The sequence below is a fragment of the Caretta caretta genome, chromosome 3 (genome assembly GCF_965140235.1).
Source record: "Caretta caretta isolate rCarCar2 chromosome 3, rCarCar1.hap1, whole genome shotgun sequence".
Lineage (NCBI taxonomy): Eukaryota > Metazoa > Chordata > Testudines > Cheloniidae > Caretta > Caretta caretta.
The window spans coordinates 211,910,314-211,938,221 of record NC_134208.1 but is presented as its reverse complement, the minus strand read 5'-3'; the positions used below and the strand labels follow the sequence as shown (position 1 = coordinate 211,938,221).

General features: G+C 46.6%; 1 protein-coding gene across 8 annotated transcripts in view; it reads right to left on the bottom strand.

The window, feature by feature from the left end:
- SLC8A1 (solute carrier family 8 member A1) overlaps positions 1 to 27,908 on the bottom strand; it is a 354,284-nt gene that overhangs the window by 67,921 nt on the left and 258,455 nt on the right. For 3 of the 8 annotated variants that reach the window (XM_048842210.2, XM_048842218.2, XM_075127325.1), the window contains exons 3-7: positions 13,699 to 13,805; positions 8,044 to 8,064; positions 5,363 to 5,380; positions 5,233 to 5,247; positions 2,333 to 2,401 (exon numbers count right to left, since the gene is read on the bottom strand). In XM_048842210.2, the coding sequence (XP_048698167.1) occupies positions 2,333 to 2,401; positions 5,233 to 5,247; positions 5,363 to 5,380; positions 8,044 to 8,064; positions 13,699 to 13,805 (230 nt within the window). Of the gene's footprint in view, positions 1 to 2,332; positions 2,402 to 5,232; positions 5,248 to 5,362; positions 5,381 to 8,043; positions 8,065 to 12,868; positions 12,973 to 13,698; positions 13,806 to 27,908 lie in introns of all 8 variants that reach the window. The other 5 variants (XM_075127327.1, XM_075127326.1, XM_048842212.2 and 2 more) reach the window with 5 other exon arrangements.

The following is a 27,908-nucleotide window of genomic DNA, read 5'->3' as shown; positions in this document are numbered from 1 at the left end:
GGTAGGGAGTGCATGGAGGGATGGGGTTTGAGGAGAGGGTCTCTGCCCCACCCTCAGCATAACAAATACAATTCAGACATCCCATGCATTTAATTTAGGCCTGCCCTGCCCAATGCAATTACCTTAGACCTGGCTGAACCATGCAGTCAGTAGAGCTGCAGGAACCTCTTCCCAATGCAATTACCTTAGGCCCGGCTGCTCCGCTAATGCAGTTACTGTAGGTCCAGCCTTCCCTCGGCGCTGCAGCAGCTCAGGACCCCAGCTCCTCTCACTGTCTCCCCTTCAAGGAGCAGGAGAGGACTCTGTGGAGGAGCCCAGCTACCTAGGAGCCATGTTATTTCCCAGCACGGGAGGGGACATAGCAGGGAGAAGGCTGGGCCAGGCCCCTTTTCACTGGAGGAGATGTGGGGCAGGAGGAGTGAATCCTCCCAGCCTGCTCTCTACCTCCTCCCTCCCCTACCTAAAACTACCCTTGATCCTGGGGCTTTGCTCCCTCATAGTCTCTCTGCGCTGACTGGAGGAGAGGGGAGGGAGTGGGGAGCTCACAGCTGCTGACGGAGGCTCTTCTCTCCCTTTCACCCTTGCCAGCTGGCTGCTGCTGCTCCCGCCCTCAGAAGGTGCAAGGAGGTGGAATCAGCTCCTAGGCATGACGGGTGCATAATGGAGGACTCATAAAACATCTGACTTCCTCAAGAGAAACCAACTCCCCTTAAACTCTCCATGCCACACTTCCTCCCAGGACAAGAATTTTCCCCAGAGAGCTTGGGAGGCATCACACAGGGAGATTAAAAAACAACAACAGGGGGTTATAAAATAGCCCTGCTGTTCACTTTTCAAAGACTTTCGCAGGGCTCATTAGAACTTTGCAACAGTTTCATCTGAGAACTTAATTTCGCCAGGACTCAATAGTGATTGGAACTGAATGGGGGGTACTGGTAGGAATTACAGCTATTTAAAGCTATCATCAGAACAGGAAAATACAAGTACCTATACAGTGAAAAATACCAGGCATCATAAAGACATGGATATTAAATGCATGTTCTGAAGTGTATGCACCACAGGTCAGATCCTCAGCTGGTGTACACCTGCCTTGCTCTAAGGTCTACAATGCTGACTTTGTCTTTAGTGGAGCTATGTTGATTTACACAAGCTAAGGATGTGGGCCTTGACGTGTATACACACTGGCTGTGACTCTCCACTGCCTTGTACCTCCTACGGCCAATCTGATCTGTTAGCACTTTATATTCACTTCGCCCTAATGTAAATATTGACATAAGGTGCAAGGCAGCAGAGAAGCATTGGCCCATTATCTTTTTAAGTGTATATAAGACACACATGAGTTTTACTGATACCCACCTCAGCTGGACACACCCATCTGCGTGATGCGCCCTTTACAAAGCATTTGTGTCTCCATGGGAACTTTGCAAATGGTACCTGTCCTGACAGCTATTTTGTAAAGAGGTTTGCTTTAATGGGTGGAGAGATGCTGCTGGGAAACCACATGTAGTGCAAGAGGGTCTGTTCTGGAAGGGGAGCAAGTGACACGGGGACAACGGATCCGAGGTGAGAGAGGTGAGGAAGGACGCAGCACATGGATACAGAAGCTGTCTGGGAAGGAATCCATCAGAGTCTGGGCAAGGTCTACGTGGATTCCTGTCACTGAACAATTATTCAGCATTTTAAAAAGCTAAAGAAGTTCCCAGGCTAATAACTTTGTTAGCCTAGAGTGAAAGGTGAAAGAATCTATCACTTGCTTCAGCCAAACATTGCTTAGAGAATAGGCAGAACCACCAATGCCTGTAAGTTGAAGCCAGACAAATTCAAATTAGAAACAAGGTCCAAAGTTTTAACAGTGAGGGTGACTGAACACTGGAACAAAGCACTAAGTGAAGAGATGGATTCACCATCTCTTGAAGTCTTCAGATCAAGTCTGGATGCCTTTCTGGAAGGCCTGCGTTAGTCAACCCTACGTCATTGGGCTCAATACAGGAGTAATTGATGGAATTCTGTGACCCGAGGTATACAGGAGGTCAGACTAGATGATCTAGTGGTCCCTTTGTGCTTGAACCTTTATCAATCTGTGATCCCTACTGAGTCTCCCCAAGAAGTCAAATGAAGGTGCTGAAGTTACTTCGGCCAACTCCACCCAAGAACAGAATCCCCCTGGCACACAGCTCATTGCAGACCTTGGTACTGAAACTCTGTATTCCCTGAACACAGTATAAGAGAGAAATGCATTAAAACAAATGACTCTAGTGTCAGTACATGAACACGCAAATGCTTTCGCTTCGTGTTAATTAAATTGTGGTCCTAGAAAACCAAGTCAAAATACCTTGAATGCTGATTACAGTAGAAGGAATTGGATGTTCTCTAGCATGGACCTTCCTGAAGACAGGCTTGCCTAACAAAGTGATGGGCAGAAGATGAGTGAATGGATCACGATGACTCGGTGATGTTAGTGAACTCTATTTCTATTTCACACAAGGTTATTGTTTTTAAATCCCCATTGCAGACACTCTTGTCTGCTCTCCTGTACCAATGGGAAAAAGCAGAGCCAGAGAGAAGTGATCCAAGAGTTTACCCTCATAGCCATGGTGGCAAGCTATGGACATCTATTTCCAGCCCAGTTGGCCAAGTTCAATCTCAGTTACACTGGAAAAATGTTGAAAATTGTATGTGATGTTATTTAATTTTTTTTAACTGTCCCAATTTGGGGCTGGCTCCTCAGAATCTGATTCTGCGTGTGCTTTTCAGACAAGCCATCAGGGAGATCAGAGGTATGTGAAGTACCTTGTTAGCTAAAAATAGTTTCCCACGTCTGAGCTTGGCCCTCTGAACCCCTCCTCATGCAGAGTCACAGTTGTTTGCCGTGCTCTGCTAGTACTAAGGGGGAGACTGATGGCTCTTCTTCTCTAATGCAGAGCTAACACCCGAGCAACACTTGTAAGGTGTACATTAACCAAGGAGGCATGTGTGTCTGCTCCCTTGTTGGACAAGTGCAGAAATTTGGTACTGCATGCATGGCTCACATACAACCCTGTGAATACACCGGCATGCTTGTCTAATTATTTGTTGCTATTCTTACGCTTACTGAGCCCAATTCTCCATTGCCCCTTGAAGCCTCTCTGGCAGCACAAATGGTCTGTGAAGGCAGCAAATCTCCATGATGGGGAATACCCCAGCATAGGGTCTTCCCTGGAGGGCACAGAGCTGCCGTAATTGGTCTTTTCTCCCAGCCCCTAGCACAGACAGTTGCTGGGGAAGAGAACATGGCTGAAGTGCTTTGGTACTCCAGCTACTCTCAGATGATACTGTGGCCCTATGGTGTTGTTGCAGCCAAGGGTAAATTAGATCAGATGTGGGGCTGTTGTAATTTAAGCTGAGGTCTGGGCAGGCCATTGGACACCCCAGAACATGGGGAGGTGCAAAGGTGGCATGAAGTCCCTAGTTCTATGCCAGGTGGTGGCAGGATGGAGTAGGAGTATCTTTAGTGCAGAGATGGTTCCCTGGTTCATGTAACTTGGTTTGCAGGAACTCATCTGAACATGCTTTCATACATGGCTTGCATTTCTGATGGGCTAACAATCACACATCGAGTCTATACAGCCAAGAGCACAAAGCCTGCTGCTCCCCAGCTGTACCACAGCAGCCCTGGCTCTGCCATTCAAACCCCAGCAATGATCCATGAGGAACCATTCCTGCCTTGTCCACTCCCTGAGGAGGGAACCAGTATCCAGAACACCAGATGGGGAGAACTGATTTCTCAGGCATCCTTGCGGAGCGGCATTTTAAACAGTGAAGCGTTTCTTGGCAGCTTGCAGCCAAGTAGCTTTATTTCACAATCAGCTGTATCTGCAAAACTGATTGCCGACAGACTGACATTGGGAATTACAGAAGATGATTGATTCTCCATTTCTCACTAATCTCTATCTGATAATAGGGAAGCAGACCCCCTCAACTGTTCTTGCTGACAGAGAAATGCAGTTACATATCACCCCATACCTGGGGACAGGGATCAAATCACCGTCCTTCTGTGGAGTCTGGCCATACCTCTCCAGGCAGGCAATGGTGTACTGGTGTCTTGTGTAGCACCATGCACACTGCCTGCACTTAGGAACAACAACGCTGGCTCCAGCTGCCCCCTCTTGTAGGGAAAACCCATGGGATGGGCAGGCCTAGCTACTCCCTGATCTGTAAGGGACATATGGGGTTTGCAGGGCTGATTCCCAAACTATGTGGGAGTGCTCCAGGATTCACATGAACCCCAGGAATGAGCAAGAGGCCAGGGCAACCCGAGTGGAAGACCCATGCCTCCCTACTGCCTCTGCGTTCCCCTCTTCCCTGGGAGCATGGCAGCGGGACTGTGGACACACGGCCTGGGGGCCAGTCCTGCCACAGAAGTGGCTGACATCCCCTTCATGCGGGAGGGGCGTGGCGAAGGTACCAGCAGGCCCCACATTTTGGTCCATGCCTTAGGCTCGCCCCCCCGATGGCTGATGGCTGTGAAGAGTGTAGTTGAGACTGCACGTGGATTGAGGGAAGTCATTTAGCAGACTGGGGGGTTGTCGACACTGGAGCTGCAAAGAGTAACTCCCAGCGTAGTCTCCACATGGGCTAGCTCTGATTGAGTTAGCGAGCTAAAAATTGCAGCGTAACCCTGGAGGGAGCTTGTGCTACACTCTCCCCAGGCACAAGTCCCTCTGAAAGCCTAGGTGCATCCTTTGACAGCTAGCCCCTCCTGCTGCCACAGCTACACTGCTAGTCAGTGCGCAGGTTTCCCTGAGCAGGAAACCTCCCCTTCCAGCTACAGAGCAGACAGGCCCTGGGAGAAAATCCCCCTGCAGCAGGCACTGGCTACAGCAGCCAGAGGCTGCCCTCCGCATGTCCCTGTGCAGAAGTATGCTGGCCTGGCGCAGAGTGCTGGAGTTCCCAGGGGCTGTGTGGCTAAGCAGCCCAAGGACAGCTGTCCTAATTCAGTGCAGCCTCTCAGGCTGTCCAGGCTGGGGTCCATTTCACCCCCTTTGCCCTTCCTCCCCCAGGGCTGTGAGTTCCGCACTGAGGCAGAGTCTCCTGGTACATGCTGTAATCACTGCAGCTAAAGAACGGGGATTACTGTGAAACACACGTGAGGTTAAGCTGGTGACAAAGACACATCACTTGCTGTTAGACGGTGCCGTGCTAACACTAGCGGCTCGGAGTAGGTGGCCAGGACACTAAACAGCGCTTTCTTACCATTCAGAAGTTTCCCTCCATTAAAAAAACAAACAGGAAATAAAGAGAAAAGAGCAGAATGAGCACCCGGCAGTTAACAATGCAGAGAGGAACAGTGGCACGGGGCAAGGAGGGAATCAGAAATCCATACCTGTTATTGTGAAGCCACCTAAACGAACCACAAAACAAAAAAAGAGAGAGAGAAAGAGAAAGCAGATTAGCATCTATTTTTGCATCACAGTGACATTCATCTCGCAGCAGCCTCCCCCCCCCGAAGCAGTGGCCCACATGCTCCCGCCACAGTGTAATCCGCAGAGGAACAGCTCACTACAACTCCTGTCTCCCATTTCTAGCAGGGACTGTCCCCTGCCTCGGGGTCTGCATGGAGTGCCATGGTCTCCCCCCCCACATTCTGCTGGGCCTTGTGTAGTGCGCTCCACTCTGAATGTGGGGCTCTGAATGGGTGCGTGGGGGAGACTGGGCTGCAGGGGGCCAGGAGACAGCAGGCCTATGGGGCGGATGCATGCCAGCCTCCCTCCCACCCCACATGGCTTAAGATAGCACCTCCTGGAACAATCTCTTTTCCACAAAGCCACCCCAGAATCGAAGGGACAGCTGCTCAGTAGGCCCAGGGACTGACCCAGGGACCAGCCTCCACCCCGCCCCCCGGCACTGTGGATCCCGTGGAGTCTGAAGGATGCCAGCGCCAATCCTACAGAGACCCTTTGCCTCCTCAGCAGCTGCTCAGTCCCCTGGAAATCCCCACTGTTCATAGCAGCCAAATTAGTCCTGGAGGACTCCACTGAAGAGACAGCACAGCTCCAGCTATATATTCACAGGGTCAGGGGATGTGTGGAGATGTGGTTTTCCCTGGCCCCACCCTTGTACTACCCAGTCTCCTCCCATGTGCAGCACAGATTCTGGACTAGTGGAGAGCCTTCAGTGGGGTGCAGACTGGAGGTAGGGCTGGTGCTGTGGACATGGTTAGCCCTCCTATCCACCCATGGAGGACCCCCTTGGGGTGTGGTTTGGGGCTGGGGAGGGACATGCCTCCTAGGTCCGCTCTGGCAGGTTCTACCCCAGTAGCGGCCAATCTAACTCCAGTGTGGGAAGTGCGAGAACTTTAAAGATACACCACAAAGCTGAGCTGTGCAAATCTCCTCCTTCCCTGCCAACCAGGCACGAGAGAGATGGCATTTCTAGGAGGTGACGGTGGCTAGAATCACACAACGGAAAAGATCAAAAACCCAACGGCTACTATCCCACCTCTCAACCCAGTCTGGCCTGAGTGCAGGGCTCAGTGTGGGAGACAGCCCAGAGGGACAGATGCACAAAACTCAAAATGATGCAGGATCCTCTCATTAAGAGCAAGTTTCTCTTCCTAGGGCCTCACTCCCATGAGTCTTTATTTCTGGTGTGAAAACATTTTCAGCAATAAAAGCAGCACTGGGGTGGGCATGAGAGGGCATGATGCACCAAATCCATGCTGCAGCTGGGTAGCTTTAGGACTAAATGGAGGGCTATTCAAGAGGGATGGATACAATGCTGGGGAAGAGGAAAGCCCCTCTCACCACCATTTCCACCAAGCCCCTGACAGCTCAAACATCCCTGGAAACATTCCTCATTTACCCACAGCCAGGGAGAAGTTCGGCTCATATCGAGTTACTACTGCCCACAGCAGCATTTTCTGCAATGGTCCAGTGCTAACAGAAATGAGTGAGAACCTTTCCATCGATTCCAGTGAGCCTTGGATAAGGCCTGGGCTTTGATTTTCCAAGGTAGCCTGCAGAACGCTTTAGCTTTGCTTGGACTCCCCCCACATCCCCATCTTATGTGTTTGTGGATCTCCTGCTTGGGATAGCTTGTATGCCAAATTTGGAGGCTGGTTTTGAAGTGTGCTCTAAGAAGGCAACATGCCATACCTCCCTCAAAACAGCATGCAGAGTTTTCTGAATATACGGAGTTAGGGTCTGTCTACACTGGGAAGTTATAAGGAAGGGAGTTTAAAATGCTGTAGCTATTCTGGAATAGCTCCCCTTGTGCACACACTGATTCCTGAATAAGAATGTGCTCAGGGGGAGTTATTGTGGAATAGCTCTTGTGGATAATTTCACCACAAAAAGCCCTACGTATTCTGGTCCGACCGTTGCCAGGTACTACAAACATTCTGTTTCTTACACCTACGTAACGGGATATGAATTAGTTTGCACAGCTCAGTTCTGTTGTACATTTCTGAGACTTAGTGCTTTCCACATCTTTTTACTACAAATTAGTGCATAGGGCCCAGTGAAATCAACCCAAAGGATAGTAGTAAACCTGAGGAGTCAGTTGTATTGAACGTATCCACTAAATGTGCTTGTTGTCTGGGATTTCCAAAGGAGCTAGCTGTCCAAATCCCAGTGAAATGCTGTTCATAACCCCCTTAGGCTCCCTTGTCATTGTAATTAATGCCACTTTCAATTATGATTTTAGCTACTGTCCCTCCTTTAACACAAGTGTTCATGTCTCAGCTAAGGTGACTAGATGTCCCGATTTTATAGGGACAGTCCCGATATTTGGGGCTTTGTCTTATATAGGCTCCTATTCCCCCCTATCCCCTGTCCCGGTTTTTTACACTTGCTTTCTGGTCACGGTAGTCTCAGCTAACAATTTTTGGAACAGATACTCAAAGAAGAACATGATCTCAATTACCTGGGCTTAGTAAAATGGTATTAACAACCTTAAAAGAGATTCTTGTGAGCAAATCGAAAAGTCAAATAAAATCATCATCTTCCACCAATATACGGACACATTGGGAAAATGGAAAAGAAATACAAGAAATGCAGCGCTTACCAAGCTCATTCAACAACAGGGCTGTGAAGGAGACAGACAGAGACAAACATAGAAGAAGAAAAGTAAATGAATAATGAAATTAAAAGGAAAATCCACAGAAAGACTCCAGCTCCCAGGCCCAGACAATGAAAATCTGTAAAGTTTCCGGATACCATTGGTACCCAGAAAAGAGCACTGAAAATAACGGAACAGAAACATTTCATGAGCGTGGGCTGTGAATTAAAAGAAAAAAATGTCACATACAGTAATAAGATACAAAAGACAAACTTTTAAAAAATTCATTTCCCCCTTTTGGGCCATAAATTCATGGAGCGCCCAACGACATCAATGGCAGTACTGCCATAGATTGAGGAAAGAATATGTCCCAAAATATGGGTGTAAGGGCTGTTTGCTGGATTCTTGTACTTCCTCTAATAGTCTAAATGGAAAATAATAATTACATGATGGCCTGATTTCTACAGGGAATGTAGAATGAAAGAAGTACAGTGTGTGCTAGGGCTTGACTCACCAAACATAATACAGTATTTATCCTGTCATTTAGCAAAATGACAGTTTAAGCCCTGATAAAAAACAACTGTCATTTAGCATTCAGGTAGCACTCTGGATCTTTGAAGAACTGAACATTCTGACTAATTACTTCTAGCAATACCCTGGAGAGGTAGTAAGATCAACACTTTTCAAAGGAAGGGGAACTGAAGCAGAGAGGATCAGGCCAATATTTTCAAAATCAGCTGCTGATTTTAGGTATCTTAATTTTTGGCACACGTAGGCCTGATTTCAGAAGCTGAGCTCACAGTATTGCTAGCCCCAAGAGTTCAAAAATCATAAGTCAGTCCTCAAAAACTGGTTTAAAAATCATGAGATTTTAAAAAGACTAATACATTTTTGGCTCTTGTTATTTGCCTTCTGGCTACTAAGACTTTACTTGGCTTCACATTTTCAAGCTTTCCCCTGCAACCATGAGAGCTAGAAACTTACATTTTATAAAATGAAAGCTGAGAGCCTCATGTCATCACATGACTCCAACAGCGAGAGCTTTAAAAACCCTCCAGATGATCCGATTTATGATAAAACCATGAGAGTGGACAACACTGCGCTCATGCAGCGCCAAATGAAGTCAATGGATAGCTTTTAGTGTCAATGGTTAATTTTATTTTGGTGACACGAAATGATTCCAATAGTAGATTTCCCTAGTACTGCTCGTGATGCAAATCCCACTCACTGGGATTCTATTGCATTGTGTTACTGTGTCAGATTTAGTGGAATTTTCCGTGAGCTCATAATCACATAGGGCATCCATCTGTCAACGGAATGCAGGTCCGTGGGCAATGTTCTCTCTTGGGATAAATGTAGCCCCTCTGAGGAATCCATCTAGTGCTAGGTAATGGCAGCTTCTCTCCTCTCAGCGTGCTAGGCCAGAGAGGGAGCAGGGAGCCCAGTGCTCTCATGCAGGAGGCAGCCACAAGGATGCAGCTACTGCTCACCCAGTACCTGGGAAGGTGTGTGTGTCTGCGTCTGCTCTCATGCCCAGCAGCACCGAATGTTACAAGGCCTTGTCTTTGAGTGGAGCTGGGGTGTGGCCATAGTTCACCTTCCCTTGGGAACTCCAAGCATGTGGGGAGGTTGGAGGAATAGCAAGTTTTACCTTGTCTAAAGGCTGCTGGTGAGCAACAGCTGGGCTCTCCCCAGTACTCCACAAGCACCATGGGGCAATTCACTGGTCCCTCTAGGCGCAAGTGGCATAAATTGGCTGGGGAATACTGCTTGGCAGATGCAGAGCAGGCAGACTCCCTCCTCTTAGGTGTGCTGTAGCACTTGAGGACTGGCTGAATCACTCCTGAGCTCTGGCTAGTGTATGGTGGATTCAGCTCCAAGCACGCTGGCTCTGGCTGCCTTCTTATGCACGGCCGTGCCAATGCAACTAACCAACTAGGAAACGTTGCGAGATGGCAGCAGAGGTGTCTGGCTGATCCCTGTGCTCTAAGACCGCCTGATGAATGCGCTCACTGAGCACAAAATTGCATCCATCCCTTTCCCCCTCGTTCTCCTATGAATGCACTCTGAGAAAGCTGCGCCTTTGAACAGGACTAAAAATGTACCCAGCTGCTAGAAAGGCCTGGATTTAGAGCACTGAACAACTCACTGTGTGAACAAAAGTTAGTTTTTCCAAAGGCAGAATTGTTTGAGCCTGATAAAATCATGCATTTCCTTGAGTAAAGATGAATCGGACTGAACTGAATTTCTTATCTGTGTAATTTATTAAACTAATCCAGATTATTCTCCTCTTTCTTTTATATTAACAAGCTTAATTATTTTTTTAAAAATTAGACAGCTACCAGTGAATATACATTTCCTATTCATTTGTTTTTCTGTAATAAGGGGTATTTTTTTCTTGCCTACGGGGGAAAAGGAACTAAAATAAATAGTATGTGTTTCAGACTAAATGCACTACCATTTGATATACATGAAGTCATCTTAGACCTCGATCCAACAAAGCACTTAAGCATGTATGAAACTAAGCCTGTGAACAGCCCCCTTGGGACTACTCACATGTGACACACATGGCCCTGACCCACACTTGTGCTGAAGCCCATCTCTATCCAGGACAGCACTTAAGGACACCCTTAACTTTAAGCACATGCTTAAGTGCCGTCTTGAACAGGGATGCTTTCCTGAATCAGGGCCATGCTTACATGCTTTGCTGGATCAGGGGGTAGTCAGCAAATGAATGGATTTAGTCTATAAGAAGGGAAGCCTATTTATTTCTTTGGGGTGAAATGCCACAAGGTGTGGGGAGCCCAAGCAATGCCCTCTGCACCACTGCTGTCCTGCACTGTGGTTGGGAGCAGGGCACAGGGTAGATGTGCTGGATGAAAGGACCCAGCATGCCCCATGTGATGTAGAGGTGGACTTCACGGTGGGACCTAACAGGCTAGCATGGAGGGGTCAATTAATGAGTGCCAAGGCTGGATGGGGGTGGGGGGAAGGGCTATGAGATCTATATTTATATTATCCCAAGTCTCCAACTTCACACAGAGAGGGCACAGGGGAGCTAACGCCACTATTCCAGCTGCCCCTGTAAATTCCTATGGAGTGTTCCGCAAACACCAGTTTGCTAAGGCCCCCATTCAGCAAAGCAGATAACAATGTGCCTAAGTCTTAGATTCAGAGATCTGCAGGTTAGAAGGGACCATTATGATCATCTAGTCTGATGTCCCATAAAGCGTGGCCAGAGAACCTTGCCCAATGCTTTCTGCCTTCTGTTTGAGCTATAGAATCTCTTTTGGAAAGACACCCAGCCTTGATTTAAAGACATCAAGTGACTCCATCCACCACATCCCTAGGTAAATTGTTCCAAGAGTTAAGTACCCTCACTGTTAAAAATGTGCATTTTATTTCTAGTCTCATTTTGTCTAGCTTCAGCTTCCAGCCATGGGAGCTTGCTATGCGTTTTTCTGCTAGATTAAAGAATCATCTATTATGAGAAATCTCTTCTCCCTGTAGGTACTTGCAGACCATGATCAAGTCACCTCTTACCCGATCTGGTATAAACTAACCCTGGGACTCAAAAGTTAAGCATGTGCTCAGGTGCTTTGCTGATTCAGGGCCTAAATGTATGATAATATTAATAATATTATAATACAATCTGATGATTCTTAAGGAGCAGATATCTCCTAGAAATTAAACAGGGAACCAAAGAGACAAAATGTTGCTAACAATGTTTGGGTTGTTAAAAAAAAATGTTTTGTGTTGCAACTAATTATTCAGGATAATTATGTTATTGCTGTAATGTCCTAATTAGCCATCAATAATTCATGAAATGAGTTATATCCATTCATTTTAAGTTACCTTTTTAAGAAAAGAAACTGCTTAGAAAAATTAGCAGCCCTTTTCTTTTTATGAGTATGTTTGCAGTTGCTTTAGAGAAATGTTTTTATTTTGTGTGATGGAAACTGATTTCATCACTCTTATGAGGATTCAGCGGAATGTCCATGTCACTGTACTTTCAGTGCATTTTATCTATTTACTTCCAGATCCACTGGGTGAAATCCTGACTGCAGACGTCCTACTGGAATTATCTGATTTTGACCTACCTTCAGATCTCATTGTATTCTCATTACCAGTGTAAAAAAGCTAAAAATATTGTGTTAAGAATGTGATTTTTATTTAAACAGAGGGTCTACTTTATCTCCTGCTAAAAATGATGCAGTATCCTTTTTTAATTAAAAAAAGAGACTGTTTTCTCCTAGATTAAAAGGATATTTATATACGCAATTTCAGTGCTGTATATTTTAAATACACAACTGAAATGTCTTTATTTGTGATACTATTGCAATAGCAATTGACAGTTTAGGATTTGCACTTTGTCTTCCCCCATTGCATGTGGTGGAATCTCAGACCCACTCTGGTGTTTGTGATCACTTTGTGGGGGCTAGACGCTGCTATAAACTCCTGGTTGACAGCACCTCTACAGTGTGTGTGAGCTTGTCCCTCCCTAGCTAGCGTGGAGAGGATATGAACCCCTAGTGATTTATTCACTGGATTGTTTTCATTTACTGCCTCACAAGTGGGAGCAGTTCACAGATGAACACTTGACAAAAAAAGTCAGTTTGTATTTAGTGCCAACCCTGCTTCAGTGGGAGCTAGCCAGTGGGACCAGAGTGACACCCGCCAAACAATAAAAAAGGAAAAGTTGCTAAGCTTGAGAGGAGATATGGCAAAATATTTGGAAGCCAAGTGCGAGGAGAGAGCAAGTGTGAGAGTAGGGAGACAGAGAGAGCAGACTACAATTTCTCGAGAGTTTGTCTGGGTTTTACTCTCACACCTTTCATTCCTCTTCGTAGCCATATTGGTTCCTCAAGCACAAGGTAGAAACTGCACTCTTTCTCATACTCCTCACGGTCAAGTATTTTAAGGGTAATGAATTTCCTGTGGGAACACAAGACAAAGGCAAAACAAATGGTTGGCGTCACACACTCATGCTTTAAGTTCAACCAGGCGAGATGGTTACCGAGATGATACGAAGAGAGGAGCACATCTGCCTCAGTTACTTATGTAAAAGAGCAGAAAGTCCATCGCTGCACCTAGGCTGTTTCATTCTGAAAAAGGAGCCACTCCACAAATTTAACTCTGAAATGAAGTAGATAGGTTTACATTGTGAGGAGCTATTGTTCATGTAGCACATAAGTGTTACATGGAAAAGGAAATCCGAACGCCAGAGGGTTTGGTTGCTTTGTTTGCAGTCAATCTGCATCTGGATTTTATTCATAGCTCTGTGCCAAGTATCTGAGCCCTAACAGGAGGTGGACTGGTTTTGCATTTAAGTAACAGCAGCACCCCAGCAACTTATGAAAGGCCAGATCCTTGACTGATGTAAGCCGTCATCGCTCCATTGAAGTCAATGGAGCTATGCTGATCTACGCCAGTTGATGATCAGGCCCATAATGTCTGAATTTAAGTATGGAAAACTGAAATTGGAGTCCAAAGTGCAAACAAAGGTTCTCAGCTCCAGGCCCTAGTCACTTGACTCCTGCTCTTTGACATAGATAGAGGAAGGCATGTTTTAGATTGCATGTATTGGAAAGTGCCAGGCATCCATGAGTGATCAGGACAGGTGCACGCAGGCTGAGCTCAGCCTCAGAGCAGATCCCCCACCTTTCTTCTCACTCATCTCCACCAGACGGGGCTCCCCAATCTCAAGGTAGAAGGTCTTGTTTTTCTCATACTCCTCATCATCAATTATTTTGACTGATATCGTTTTGCTGAAACAGAGAAGAATAGAGATTCAAGAGTAAGGGGGGAAAGGGAGAGTAAAGAAAAGGAGAAACAGGAGGGAGGATGGAAACATCAAAAGGAAGTTAGTTTGGGTAAAGACTCATCAAGTAATTATCTCAGGGGGCAGCCACACAGCATCCCACAGCATTCTACAATAAGGCTCAGGAATAACACTGAAATGCATCCTGGGAACTACGGGGCTGAGGTCACATCTGGGATAAGTAGGGCAAACTCCATGGGCTGGCATGGAATTAACTCCACTGGCCCTATGATTGCATTTGATCTGTGTTCTTCACATGCTGCACCTCTGGATCTTCATGATATGTGAAATATACGTGGCCGTTGCCACAGTAACCCTCTCTGGGGAATGGAGGAGATTGCCCCCGAGCCATGTCCCCAAGGAGGAAGAGAGGTGAAGCATATGGAATCCCGCACAAGGATGCCAGGGTCCCTTTCTCACTGATTAATAGGGTCTCGAGTTAATCTGCCCCAGTCAAAGCCAAGAAAAGTGGAGAATGAGCAGCAGGCTCATCAGAGTGTGAGACAGAAAAGCAGAAGGCCTGAGAAGATGGAAGGGACCTTTCATCTGAAAGCCCTGCTCTGGGCTCTGTATAGAATGTGTGTGCACATACACACGTTCACACATGCAGTACTAATGTCTCAGTCACCTCCAGGGTGTCTACATTGTCATGGAATTGAAACGCCTGGTAGGACAGAGGCCCCAAGGTCCCAACCTTTCCTCCTTCCATGGACCCTAAATCCAATGGGGAGTGCTGGCTGGGGCTGCTTGGCCTTCACTCTGATGGGCCAGTTTGGACATTCACACAGGACAGAGGTATTTCCACAGAGAGTGACCAGTCTATGGCCCTTTAAAAATCAGCACAGTTCCCAGCCTCACATTCCCCTGAGAGCCTGCCTCATTAGTCCACCCATCCTGTTGTGGGCCTGGCCAGTGTCACCAGGAGATCTGGTGGGCACTTTGGTCTCTGGCTCTTGCTGGATCATTGTGATCATCGCTGTGCACAAGTTTGGGTTGAGTGCTGAAATCTTCACTCAGTAGAAATGGCTGCCAAAGACAATGGGAGCTTTGCTTAAGTAAACACGGAGTAAAAACTGAGAGCCCCATGCTGCTCCCTCCAGGGCCCCATTCTCCTCACTCCAAGCCCTGCAGAAGGAGAGGCGTTTCATCTCTGCAGTCTGCCCCCTGATCCCCTCAAGCCTGTGGGCTCCAGAGGGTCCCACTCTCCAGAGCTGGGAGGGATCGCTGAGGAGAAGGAAGCTGTTTGGGCCCCCACCTGTGGGGAACATGTGAGGCTTGCATTAGTTTGCACTTTGTACCCCTCTCTCTGTGTGGGAGATCCCCATCCCTTTACGGAATAGTCTGCGATAGCCCTGGTACTGTAGCTCTACAGCGATCAGAAAGAACCAAAACCTCTCCTCAACTGCAGATCCCAGCAGATCTGAAGGGATCTGAGGTCAAGGACATGATACTCAGGTTTATCCTCCGGGAGCAAACTGTGCCCTCCCGACAGAAAAGCTTGGAAGCAAGGTCCCCATCAGCTGAGGCTCGCAGAATTCTCTCTCGTAGGGAGGGAAGAGAATAGGCCCTAAATAAGGACGTTGGGATTTGGCCCAACGTGCATGGCCATGGTGGCCCTTGACACCAGACTCAGAACTGCCAGGATGCCACAGGCCAAGCTCCCCTTTGACATGTGAGCCCCGAATCTTCTGACCCCACACCCTCCCCTCAAATCCCACTCTTGGGAAAGGCTTGCTACCCTGACTCTCACAGTGAAAAGCCATTACTGAGAGAGATAACTGCAACCAACTACTCTTCACAGGAGTGAGGATCTGGTAAAATAACCTTTATAAAGAGCTAAAACCTGGTTGGCAGGCAAGGATCTCTTTTGGAGACGGGAGCCATTTACCTGTAAAACAGTCACTTAACCTACTTCCATCCTTTGTCTCTGCCTTTATGTATTTAATGCTTTGTGAAAATTCAGGTTTACCTGCATTAGGTTGGGCTATTACAGCCTCAGCTAACAGTTCTGCCACTGCTCTCCCATTATTTTTAAGTGGTGCATTTTGCTGTGGTTTCCATATTAGGTTGGTGTGTAATGCTCAGAAAGCTTGGGGCAGCCTAGGTCTCTTAGTAAGCATGGGACTCTGTGACCTCACTGCAAAAAGCCACAGGCTCCCGGCTGACATTTGAAACTTGAAACAAACAAACAAACCACTCACCCCCTTGAAGCTAACAGAGAATGCTTAAGCTAACCAGCCATACAAATGAAAATGGCAGCTTATCACCAGACACATGCATATGACAATGGTCAGTCATTCAAGTCTGATTTTAAAGATGTCTCTCTTGAAGCTAGTAGTTTATAGGTTTCCATATGATGCTTTCACACTCTGGAAATTCAAAGGAGATAGATTCTTTCTGAAAGCTAAGGCAGGAGGAAGTGGAGAAAGCATCAATGGTGGTAGGCTATTTTTTTTAAAACAATACATTTGTTTTTCAAACCAAAATGATTTTGATTATATTTTTGTCATGGGCCTTAATGTGGAAATTGACCTATACGTCCACATTCTTATCCAGACTAGCTACTTAAGACTGTTTCCCTGCTATTACTGAATTTGCTGTTCTAGCAACAACATGAGTCTGAAGCCTTAGAACATGCACAGAGCACAGCTAGAGAACCAATAAACTAACATCAAAACCTGGCATCACCTTACTGGAGGCCTTGGCCACTTTCCAGAGTTTTGTTTTCTAATGCACCTAATACAGTGCAAAGTAGGTGACAGAGAAAGTTCACATGAAAAAACAATGGCTATGGAAAAGATTCATTAACACTGTCCTGGCAGAAGTCCCCTGATGGTGCTGTTACACACAGGCCTTTTTTGGAGTGTGTGGGCCTATAGCAAACCTGAAGAAATATTCTGCGGTTAGTTTTGTGTAGGGCTGGATTTACACCTTATGCGCCCTTAGGCACAGCATCTTCAGCGCACCCCCTGCCTTCAGCTGACCTTCGTGTTTTCCATAACAAATTAAACTTTTAACCCACTTTTAGGCACCCCTAGAATGCTGGTGCCCCTAGGCATGTGCCTACTGTGCTTAACTGGAAATCTGGCACTGGTTTTGTGATGTTCATTTCTTTGGGGGGAGCTATGGCAAGCAGCGAAGGAGTCTGCTTTCTGTTTGAGTGTTTGTCTACACTACGAAGAGAGAGCTCTGACAGTGCATCTCAGAGCCCACATCAGCTGAATTGGGCTCACAGGGCTTGCATTGCAGTGGTAAAAATAGCAGTGTAGACCTTCAGGTGCAGGTTGGAGCCTGGGCGCTGAAATTCTGAGGGTGGGTTGAGTCTCAGGGCCCAGGCTCCATCCTGAGCCGGAACGTGAGTCAGAACAAAATATGCAAATAAAGTAACAAAATAACTGTGTCATCACAGAGGTTCCTTATTTATTGTCTACATCCAGCCCCCTTAGTCCATTCCTAGTCCACTCCAGCTTCTTTCAAACTTTGTTGGCTAAACTAACTTTCCAACTGCTCTTCTTGTGTCCCCTCTACCTAGGTTTGTCTTCTCTTTGAAAGAAATCTTCTTTCTCATTCTTCATCTCTTATGTACTCTCCATAGGCAGACTGGTGCAGGTTAGAGCAGCCCTGAGGCTGCTCTAATGTATGTGAAGGGCTCAATTGGTCCCCCCAGCAGGTCCCAGAATGGAGGCACACAAAGGCAGCATAAAGCCACCCGTCAGGTCCAGTGGAACTTGGCTGGACCTGGGAATTGGAACCAAATCAGAGATCAGTTACATATTTTGGCTTTCTGCCCTTGTTTTAGACTTGAGTGCTCAGTACTGCAACCTAAAACTTTCTGTTAAGCTGACTGGCATTAGATGCCTTGCTTTTCATAACTTAGTACAAACACCACAAATCACTAAGCAGAACAACAGGTATGATTTCTTGCACTGTTTGATATAGTCAAAAGTCTATTAAGTTTGTCCTTCATGCTTATAATGACATCAATAACTGCGCAAGTGATGGCTGAAAAAAACAAAACAAAAGAACTTTTTCCATGTATCATCATCGCTGAAATCGTTTTTATGCACAGACGAAACAGTTACCAAACATGGAGCAGATCTTGCTTTGCATTGATGTGGTAGGTGAAAATGTTTTAGATGAAAAAAAGAATGGAGGATATGCAAGAGTTCTTGGCAAAGCCATACAAAAAGCCCTGATGGACTTAACATAATGACAATTTCAAAATCATTAGTAAAGTAATCAATAATTTTCCTGACAGCACCCATTAAAATGCATACTGATTCCTCTCTGTCTGCATAAAAAGAAAAGGAGTACTTGTGGCACCTTAGAGACTAACCAATTTATTTGAGCTCAAATAAATTGGTTAGTCTCTAAGGTGCCACAAGTCCTCCTGTTCTTTTTGTGAATACAGACTAACACGGCTGTTACTCTGAAACCTGTCTGCATAAAATCGCTCTTCTTAGGGAACATAATTTAAAAAGCCACATTTATCAATGTAAAGTGTAACATACAGGCTAGTGCAGGGAACCTCACTCTACACTTACAAATCACAGAGTAAGAAAAACATAAGACACCTGAGGACTTACAGTTTCCACTGATTTGGGGTTGTGAACCCTCAGTACTTCTGAAAACCAGGCCCTTATTTGTCCATACAGTGCTCAGAAACTGTATATTCTCCATCGAACAGGTGCCTGTGCCCTGACCCTGCAAGCTGCTTCCTGCAGGCAGGCCTCTCTGCTTGAGCAGCGTCCCACTGACATCATTGGGGGCTGGCTGCATGACCAGCGTCCCAGACACAGTCACAGCAGGTGTCAACAGGTGGTGCTGTTACACATAGGTTTCCCAAGTTCTTTGGTCAGAGAGCGTGAACGAATGGTCAGTCTTGGATAGCCATGTGATGCGCTGTTGCAAGTTTGTTATGTGAGATTCTAGGGAGAGGAGCCAGAAGGAGAGTTTGGTCTCAGCTTAGAGTCAATTCTTGAGGCAAAGTTGTCCCTGGGAAGCAGGTGTTGGTGCTGAGGTGAGATCCCTGAAAGAAGGGCTTGCTGTGCATGCTTTTTGACTCTCTCTGTTCCAGGTACATGTGCAAATAAAACAAGTTACATTTAGAAGACAACCAGACTCAGCATCACGGATTTCTCCTCTACTGGGAACTCAACCTACAAGGCCCCAGACGTCTGCTACCGCTCACCAATGCAATGAAGAGGAAGCATGTAAGAGGTTGATTGAGGCCCTGTCTACACGGCGATTGCATTGGTGCATAAGCTGCCCTGCACAAGAGTAAGATGGGGCATGCACTGGTGTGAAATAGAATGGTAGATTACCAAGGTTAGTGGAATTGCTTTGCAGTGAGTCTACAAGAAGGGTTTACTATAACAACAGATTTACACTGGTGCCGATTTCTCCATGTCAAACAAGCCCTTGGGTCTATTGTCTCTTTTTTTAAAAAAAACCAAAAAGGCACATATTGCTGTTATACTATTTTCTTCGCTCAAAATATAAACTATGCAGGGAGACTGTGTGGCTCAGTCGTTAGAGCCAGATGCTGGGGGTAGGACACCTAGATTAGGCTCTGAAAGTGACTTGGTTTGTGAAAAGAGCAGTGTGAATTTTTTATTCTAGGGCAGCCCATGGGATATTCCAATCTAAGGCTTCCTCAATCCCTCCTATTGAAGCCGTCCTACTTAGTCTGAGCTATTCATTGGGGAAGGGGCTTGAACTTGGGTCTCCCACATCTGAGGTGAATATCCTAACCACCAGGCTATAGAGCAGAGGTGAGCAAACTACAGTCCATCCTGCCCGGCCTCTGAGCTCCCCACTGGGGAGGCTTGCCCCCAGCCCCTCCCCCGCTGTTCTCCCTCCCCCGCAGCCACGCTGCCATGCGGGCAGAGCTCTGGCCCACTGCTCCTGTCGGGCAGCGCGGTGGCGTGACTGGCTCTAGCATGGTAAGGAGGCGCGGAGCGGGGGGGTTGGATAAGGGGCAGGGGGTCCCCAGGGGCAGTCAGGGAACAGGGGGAGTTGGATAGGGGGTGGGGTCCTGGGGGGCGGTTAGGGGCCGGGTCCCGGGAGGAGGAGGTCAGGGCATAAGGAGTGTTGCATGGGTGGGCAGTCAGGGGGTGGGACGTGGGAGGGGCAGATAGGGGGCAGGCTGTTTGGGGAGGCACAGCCTTCCCTACCCGGCCCGCCATACAGTTGCGCAACCCCGATGTGGCCCTTGGGCCAAAAAGTTTGCCCATCCCGGCTATAGAGTCATTTGCCCCCTGACTAACCACTGTCATGAATGACTATGAATTGTTACTATAGATGACAATGGATAATCACTGGGCCAAAGAAAGGGAGAACAGGAATGACTCTATAGCAGGGGTTGGCAACCTTTCAGAAGTGGTGTGCTGAGTCTTCATTTATTCACTCTAATTTAAGGCTTCACGTGCCAGTCATACATTTTAATGTTTTTAGAAGGTCTCTTTCTATAAGTCTATAATATATAACTAAACTATTGTTTTATGTAAAGTAAATAAGGTTTTAAAAACGTATAAGAAGCTTCATTTAAAATTTAATTAAAATGCAGAGCCCCCTGGACTGGTGGCCAGGACCCGGGCAGTATAAGGGCCACTGACAATCAGCTCGCGTGCCGCCTTCGCCATGTGTGCCAGAGGTTGCTGACCCCTGATCTAGAGTCTAGTCCTCTTTTGCTTTACTCAAAATGCCTGAAAAATTTAATTCACTGAAAATTTTTGAAAAAAAAGTAGGTTTTGGTTTGTCCCAAAACAAACATTTTTATTTTTCAGAATTGCCAGAGAACCAAAAAATCCATTATTCATCCAGCTCTATTTCTGGTGCTGGAAAAGTCACTTAACCTTCCCTGTGCCTTGGCTTTAAAATGGACCCATTTATATAAAATGCTTTGAGATCCTCTGATGAAAGATTAATAAATTCCAAGGCCAGAAGGGACCATTGTGATCAACTAGTGTAGCGGATCTCAAACTGTGGTCATGACCCCAAAGTGGGTCGTGACCCCATGTTAATGGAATTGCCAGGACTGGCTTAGACTTGCTGGGGCCTGGGGCTGAAGCTGAACACTGAGCACCACTGCCCAGGGCCGAAACCTGAGGACTTTAGGTATTGGGACTCAGATTAGAGGCCCCTGCTTGGGACTGAAGCCCTTGGGCTTCGGCTTTTGGTCTCTCCCCACTGCTTACCTGGGGCTTGGGCTGGCTCAGGCTTTGGTCCCCCCTCCTGGGCTCATGTAGTAATTTTTATTGTCGAAAGGGGGTCGCGATGCAATGAAGTTTGAGAAGCCCTGATTTAGTCTGACCTGTTGTACAGCACAGGCCAGAGAACTGCCCCACAATAATTCCTACATCAGATCTGTTAGAAAAAGTATCTTATCTTGATTTAAAAATTGTCAGTGATGGAGAATCCACCACGACCCTTGGTAAATTGTTCCAATGGTTAAAGATTCTCACCATTAAAAATGTACGCCTTATTTCCAATCTGAATTTGTCTAGCTTCAACTTCCAGCCATTGGATCATGTTATACCTTTCTCTGCTAGATGCTCTATCAGTGAAAAGAATTAATATCACAACCATGCAGTGAGGTTTGCATAATGGTTAATTCCACAAGTTCATTCATCAGTTTTAAATCAGACTCTCTGTTACTGGTGGCTCAGAGATCCCTTCAACTTATTACATAATATCACTTATTTAAAATGAAAGTGAAATAGACAATGTGCATCATTCAAGTAAAATATAACCATGGTAGAAAAAGTATGCAATGTATAACATTTTCTAATCAACAGAGCTAACACCAAAGGCATGGGGTGGAAGTATGTCTCCTGGCAACTGTGGACTGTTAATTAGAATCAGAATGAGGAAGTTAAAAGTAATATTTCTAACTTTGCAATATTTTTTCCAAACATTTCTTCAGGGGGAAAAATATCTTTTCTAAGCTTTAAAAATGAGCTTCCAAAAAGACATAGTATTAATTTTTCTTCTAGGTAGAAGACCATGCCCAGTGTATCCCGCTGCCTAGAATTAATCAACAGCCCATACCCAATTCATCTTCCATTCAATTCTTGGGGAATGCTATTTGTCAGCCCTGAAAATGCCTCCTCTAAAAAGCAGTGTATGGGGAATAAACAAACAGCTAGGCCCAGATCTTCAGCTGGTGTAAACTGGCTTCGCTCCACTGAAGTCAATGGAGCTATGCTGATTTACACTAGCTGAGGACCTGACCCTCCGCCAGTAGGCAAGATATTCCCCTTTTAGCATATTTAGATATTTCCCCATTCTAAGGACAGAGTACAATGGTTTGGACTGACAATGTGGTATCAGTGGTAAAATAGTAAGAGAAAATGGTTATCCTACACCAGTGCTAGTTTTGTAATGAAAGAGGTGCCGGGGCTCAAAGTCATTTTTTTACATTCAGAACGGATGCAGCAAGCGCAGAGATGCTGGGGCTATGAACTGCCAAACCTACAGCTATTGCGGCTCAGCCCTAGCAAGCCCTGGCACAAATTAATCACTGCATTACATCCAGTGTGGAAATGACATCTCATGGGAAGCCAGTGCCATGGTGCTGCAGTAATTCTTAATACAAGACAATCTGGAGCATAAAGAGGATGCTTAAGAATAATTCCTTGGTATGCAGAACAACACATAAGCACTGCACAGAACATACCATGGTCCCTTAAATGGCCCTGGTTTCTGCTAGCAAGTTAAACAACTTATTAACAATCTGACAGCAGGGCCATCCCTAGCTATTCTGGGGCCCTACACAGGCCCCCCCCCGCCATGGGGGGTGTTTGGCCCCAGGCCTCTGCGGGGGGGGGGGGCTGGCTTGGGAAGCAGGGGGGAACCACCCCCCAGCACTCACTGGCGGGTTGGGGGCAGGTCGCTGCACTTCCCGCCGCCGGTGAGTGCAGCCTGACCCCTGCTGCCGTCCTCAGGGGAGTGGAAGCAGGCAGCGGCCAAGGGGAAGAGGTGGAGCAGGGGCTGGAGTAGCATGCAGCTGCATAGGGCACCAGAAAATTTGGTGCTCCAAATTTCCTATTGCCCTACACAGCTGCGTACTTTGCATATGGGTAAGGAGGGCCCTGTCTGGCAGTAAGTTAGACACTGCAAAAATTCTAACACCTTTTTAGACTGCACATTATTGAGTCATGATTGAATTATAGAGAGAAAGCAGTCCAAAGCAGTGCACCTTATTCCATTAATACTTTAAGTTGAAAGCAGTAAAAACAATTTGTCTCCTTCCCCTGCAGCCCTCTGGCATGCTGCAGAGTGGATGGAGACACTCTTTCACTTAAATGCAGAAGTGCAGTTAAGCACGTGTGAGCAAAAGCAATTGACTGAACATGGGCAAAGACGGGCAGGGGCTACACTGACTCATTTCACTCCATAGGTAGTGATTTGTACTCTTAAATAAATGTGTGCTGGGTGTTTAACACAGCCAGTGGTGACACCTAGAACAGCTCTAGCTAAGAGATACTGCTGCAGCCTGTTGCAATGGGATGGAAATGGCCATGACCATCTCACAATAGCCTTAACAACACTACTATACACAGTGTGGCAGGAAACTCCTAGGGGAAAATCAGCTTATTAAAGCCAGGTGGGGAGCTGAGAGCCACGATAGCTGTATGGCAGAAACAGTGGTTGCCGGAAGTCTTCGTGTTCCTAATAGAAATTTGTACCAGCTGTGTGTTGCACATCCAACGGTGCCGAAGTATTCCACGAAGAAGGTAGGGTCTTACTCTAAAGTGGACACTTTTGACTCCTGCCATCCCTCATCTGGCTGACGCTACAATTGTGCCAGTTAGTCCAATCCTGGATATAAAACAGCTGATGTGCAACAGGTAACAGAGGCGAAGCTGCTAGGGTAATGGATGAACGGGTTTGCCAACGAAAAGAGCACAAAGCAAATATTCATGAGTCAGCACATCAGCAGGGCATTCTATGCAGGATGCATCTTCCAGTCCTTATACCTCCCTCTCTAAGTCAAGTTCACACGGCACAGGTATGATCTGGCACTTCTAAAGCGCTGGTAAAATGTACCCATGTCTCCTCCCGTCAATGTGAAAAGCTTCACAAAGACTCTCCAAACCTGAAGGATTCCAGCTTTTCCCTAGACCAGCCAAACAAAATGTTTACACAAAGAAGAGACCTGTATTGCCAACTCAAACCTTCAAAAATCATGAGTCAGGCTCCCAAAATCATGAGAGGAGATTAAAAAATCATAATAATACAAGTTGTGCTATTTTTATTTGCTTTCTGGTTTCAGAGCCTTTGGGGTGCACTCTGGTCACATTTTCCAGCCTTCCTCCATAAGCACGAAACTTGCATTTATTTTTTAAAAAGTAAGCAGACGTTCTCCCCTTGAGGAGCTGGGGCTTTAAGAAAGACACCAAATTTAATGAGATTTGTCAGCGCAGACACTCTCAAATGCTGAAATATTTTCCTCATCTCCTGGGAAAGCTCTCCCTGCTGATTGGCTAAACAGTGAGAGGAGTTTGATAACAATGCTCAAACATCACATCCCTACACTGCTTTGTCCCAAATGTTGCATCTGCCCTATAGATTCTGGTGTGTGTGACTGCACGGCACGTATGTCTGTGCCTGTCCCAGGGACCATATTGCATGTGGGTCTAAATGACAGCAACACTGATCTGTGTTCAGATCACTTTTAAAGCTTGATCTGCTACAGTTCATTGCTTCCACAGTCCATTCATGCAAGACTCAGAAACCTGTGTCTGAATGAAGCAGCACTGTGTGCCTGGACTGCCATTTGGCATGTCTTTTTATCCCTCTTGGAAGCAATGTTATTGTGTCAGGGTTTTCTCAGGCACTCTTGTACTTGGGGTCCGTTTGCGTTTGGCACCTCCCATACCATCAGAAGTGCAATGGCTGAGTGCTTATGGGCCTCACATATAACTCTTAAGGTCATGGGTTTGCAACTCTCTCAATCTCACACTGAAAGGTCACCTCCAGTTCACCCTGCTGCAAAGTGGGCACCTGATCCCTTGGGTTGGGGCAGTCACAGGTGATTGATTGGATGCAAGGATACTGGCCACATCACTCCCTTGTGTGCTTCTAGCTATGAAACTGAGGTGCCTTAACTGTGTCAGCCTGATGAGCCCCTAGCTTGAGGGAGCTTTCACTTTGCTACCTGCCTCCCTTTAATACGCTGCTGGTCCTTGGGTGGTTGTCAGCATGAATTCCCTTTGTGTTATCTGAGCCCGATAGAGGATGTTGCTCAGAGAGAGAGAGAGTTACTGAGGCAAAGTGGGGAGCTGGAGAAATATTTTCTGGGAGGTGCAATTGTATTTTTACTTGGGGGCTTCCACCATCCCAGGCATTCATTATACAATTTGAGGTTGGGGTTGAGAGGAAGGGGGCCATAGGGCACACAGCTGGCATTTCTGTCTGAGATGCAGTGATTTATATTTATACGCACTGTCACGGTTCAGGGCACCTTTCCGTGGTCCCTTGAGAGCACCCACCCTAGGCTTCTGGCTCCTCAGCCATCACCTCTCTTGGGCAGAGACCCATGTCTCTCTCCCTCCTGACTGAGGTTTTTCCAGGCTCACAGTGTAAGCAGGGAACTGTGGAGTTCCTCAGTAAGTCAGACTGCCTGAACAGGCCAGCATCTGTGCTTTGCTCTCTCTCTGAAGGCTATGAACAACGTACTTGACACAGTTATAAGATACCACACAGCCCTCTCTAAGCAACCACATTTATTCTTAATGTGAAAGCATTATAGAGAAAACATATTACAAGCAATAGAAGTTCCTGTGTGTAGGCTGAAAGCTTACCAGAGGTCACCAATCAGTCTCACCAGGCCTCTGCAGGCCAAAGTCCTTCCCAGGAAGGATTGGGGCTCCCCTTGGACAGAAGGTTCTGTTCATTTGCTGGATCAGAAAGCAGACTGAGTCAGTTTAAACGCAGGCAATTTATCTAAGAGCCCTTTCTTTGTCTGTTGTTGCTGGAGAATCCAGTTTGAATCAGTATATGTGAGCCTTTCCAGGTGGTGCTGCACTCCCCCGTTGTGCCTCTGACAGTCCCCCCATACAGTACAAAAAGGATGGTGCACAATCAAATGTGGAACATGAAATAATCTGAAATATTAGAGAATAAGCATTCTAAGATGGCACAATATCATCAGTGAGCCAGACCAGCCATCAGAACTGGAGAACCTCCGCAGCAAAAGTCTATTCTTGACTTTGGTGGCTTTGAAGCAGGCCCATAAATAGATTTTTAGGGCTGGTTACAAAACCAACAAATCGGGGGGGGGGGGGGGGGAAGGAGGGGGAATGGGAGGGGTTGTCTATTGAAACAAGGAAAGAAGCAAATTCCAGAGTTGAGGGCTCTTCAGTGAGCCCTGAGATAAAAGTCTAGGGATTGCAAGCCTATGAGTCCAAGCTGATCTCAACGGTCAGAAGCAATAAGGAGGGAATCCAGGGTACACAGGGCTTGTGGCTAGTGTGCAGACAGAGTAACATGCTTTACATTTGGCACATTTGTGGCTGCTGTGCAGCAGTGCAAGCAAAACAGGCAAGACCAACTCAGAGGTCCATTTGGAAACGTGGTACTAGAACATTTATATTCCTCCCTCACTGCTGTGACTCACTGAAATCACTGCAAAGTGGCATCCTGCAAGGAAAGGCTTGTCATTGATTGCCCACTACCAAATTGCTCTTTCCTCCAGACAAGATGGCAAGTCAGAGCTTGGCCACTTGATTCTGAGACATCTGGCATGCAGCACAGTGCAGAAGTGCAATTGTGAGCTCTCAGTCTTGCAATCCAGCTGTTGACAGTAGCTTTCTGTCATAGAATCATAGAATATCAGGTTGGAAGGGACCTCAGGAGGTCATCTAGTCCAACCCCCTGCTCAAAGCAGGACCAATCCCCAATTAAATCATCCCAGCCAGGGCTTTGTCAAGCCTGACCTTAAAAACTTCTAAGGAAGGAGATTCTACCACCTCCCTAGGTAACACATTCCAGTGTTTCACCACCCTCCTAGTGAAAAAGTTTTTCCTAATATCCAACCTAAACCTCCCCCACTGCAACTTGAGACCATTACTCCTTGTCCTGTCATCTTCTACCACTGAGAATAGTCTAGAACCATACTCTTTGGAACCACCTCTCAGGTAGTTGAAAGCAGCTATCAAATCCCCCCTCATTCTTCTCTTCTGCAAACTAAACAATCCCAGTTCCCTCAGCCTCTCCTCATAAGTCATGTGTTCCAGACCCCTAATCATTTTTGTTGCCCTTCGCTGGACTCTTTCCAATTTTTCCACATCCTTCTTGTAGTGTGGGGCCCAAAACTGGACACAGTACTCCAGATGAGGCCTCACCAATGTCGAATAGAGGGGAACGATCACATCCCTCAATCTGCTGGCTATGCCCCTACTCATACATCCCAAAATGCCATTGGCCTTCTTGGCAACAAGGGCACACTGTTGACTCATATCCAGCTTCTTGTCCACTGTAACCCCTAGGTTCTTTTCCGCAGAAATGCTGCCTAACCATTCGGTCCCTAGTCTGTAGTGGTGCATGGGATTCTTCCGTCCTAAATGCAAGACCCTGCACTTATCCTTGTTGAACCTCATCAGATTTCTTTTGGCCCAATCCTCCAATTTGTCTAGGTCCCTCTGTATCCTATCCCTACCTGCCACCATATCTACCACTCCTCCTAGTTTAGTACCATCTGCAAATTTGCTCAGAGTGCAATCCACACCATCCTCCAGATCATTTATGAAGATATTGAACAAAACCGGCCCCAGGACCGACCCTTGGGGCACTCCACTTGATACCGGCTGACATCTAGACATGGAGCTATTGATCACTACCCATTGAGCCTGACAATCTAGCCAACTTTCTACCCACCTTATAGTGCATTCATCCAGCCCATACTTCTTTAACTTGCTGACAAGAATACTGTGGGAGACCGTGTCAAAAGCTTTGCTTAAGTCAAGAAACAATACATCCACTGCTTTCCCTTCATCCACAGAACCAGTAATCTCATCATAGAAGGTGATTAGATTGTCAGGCA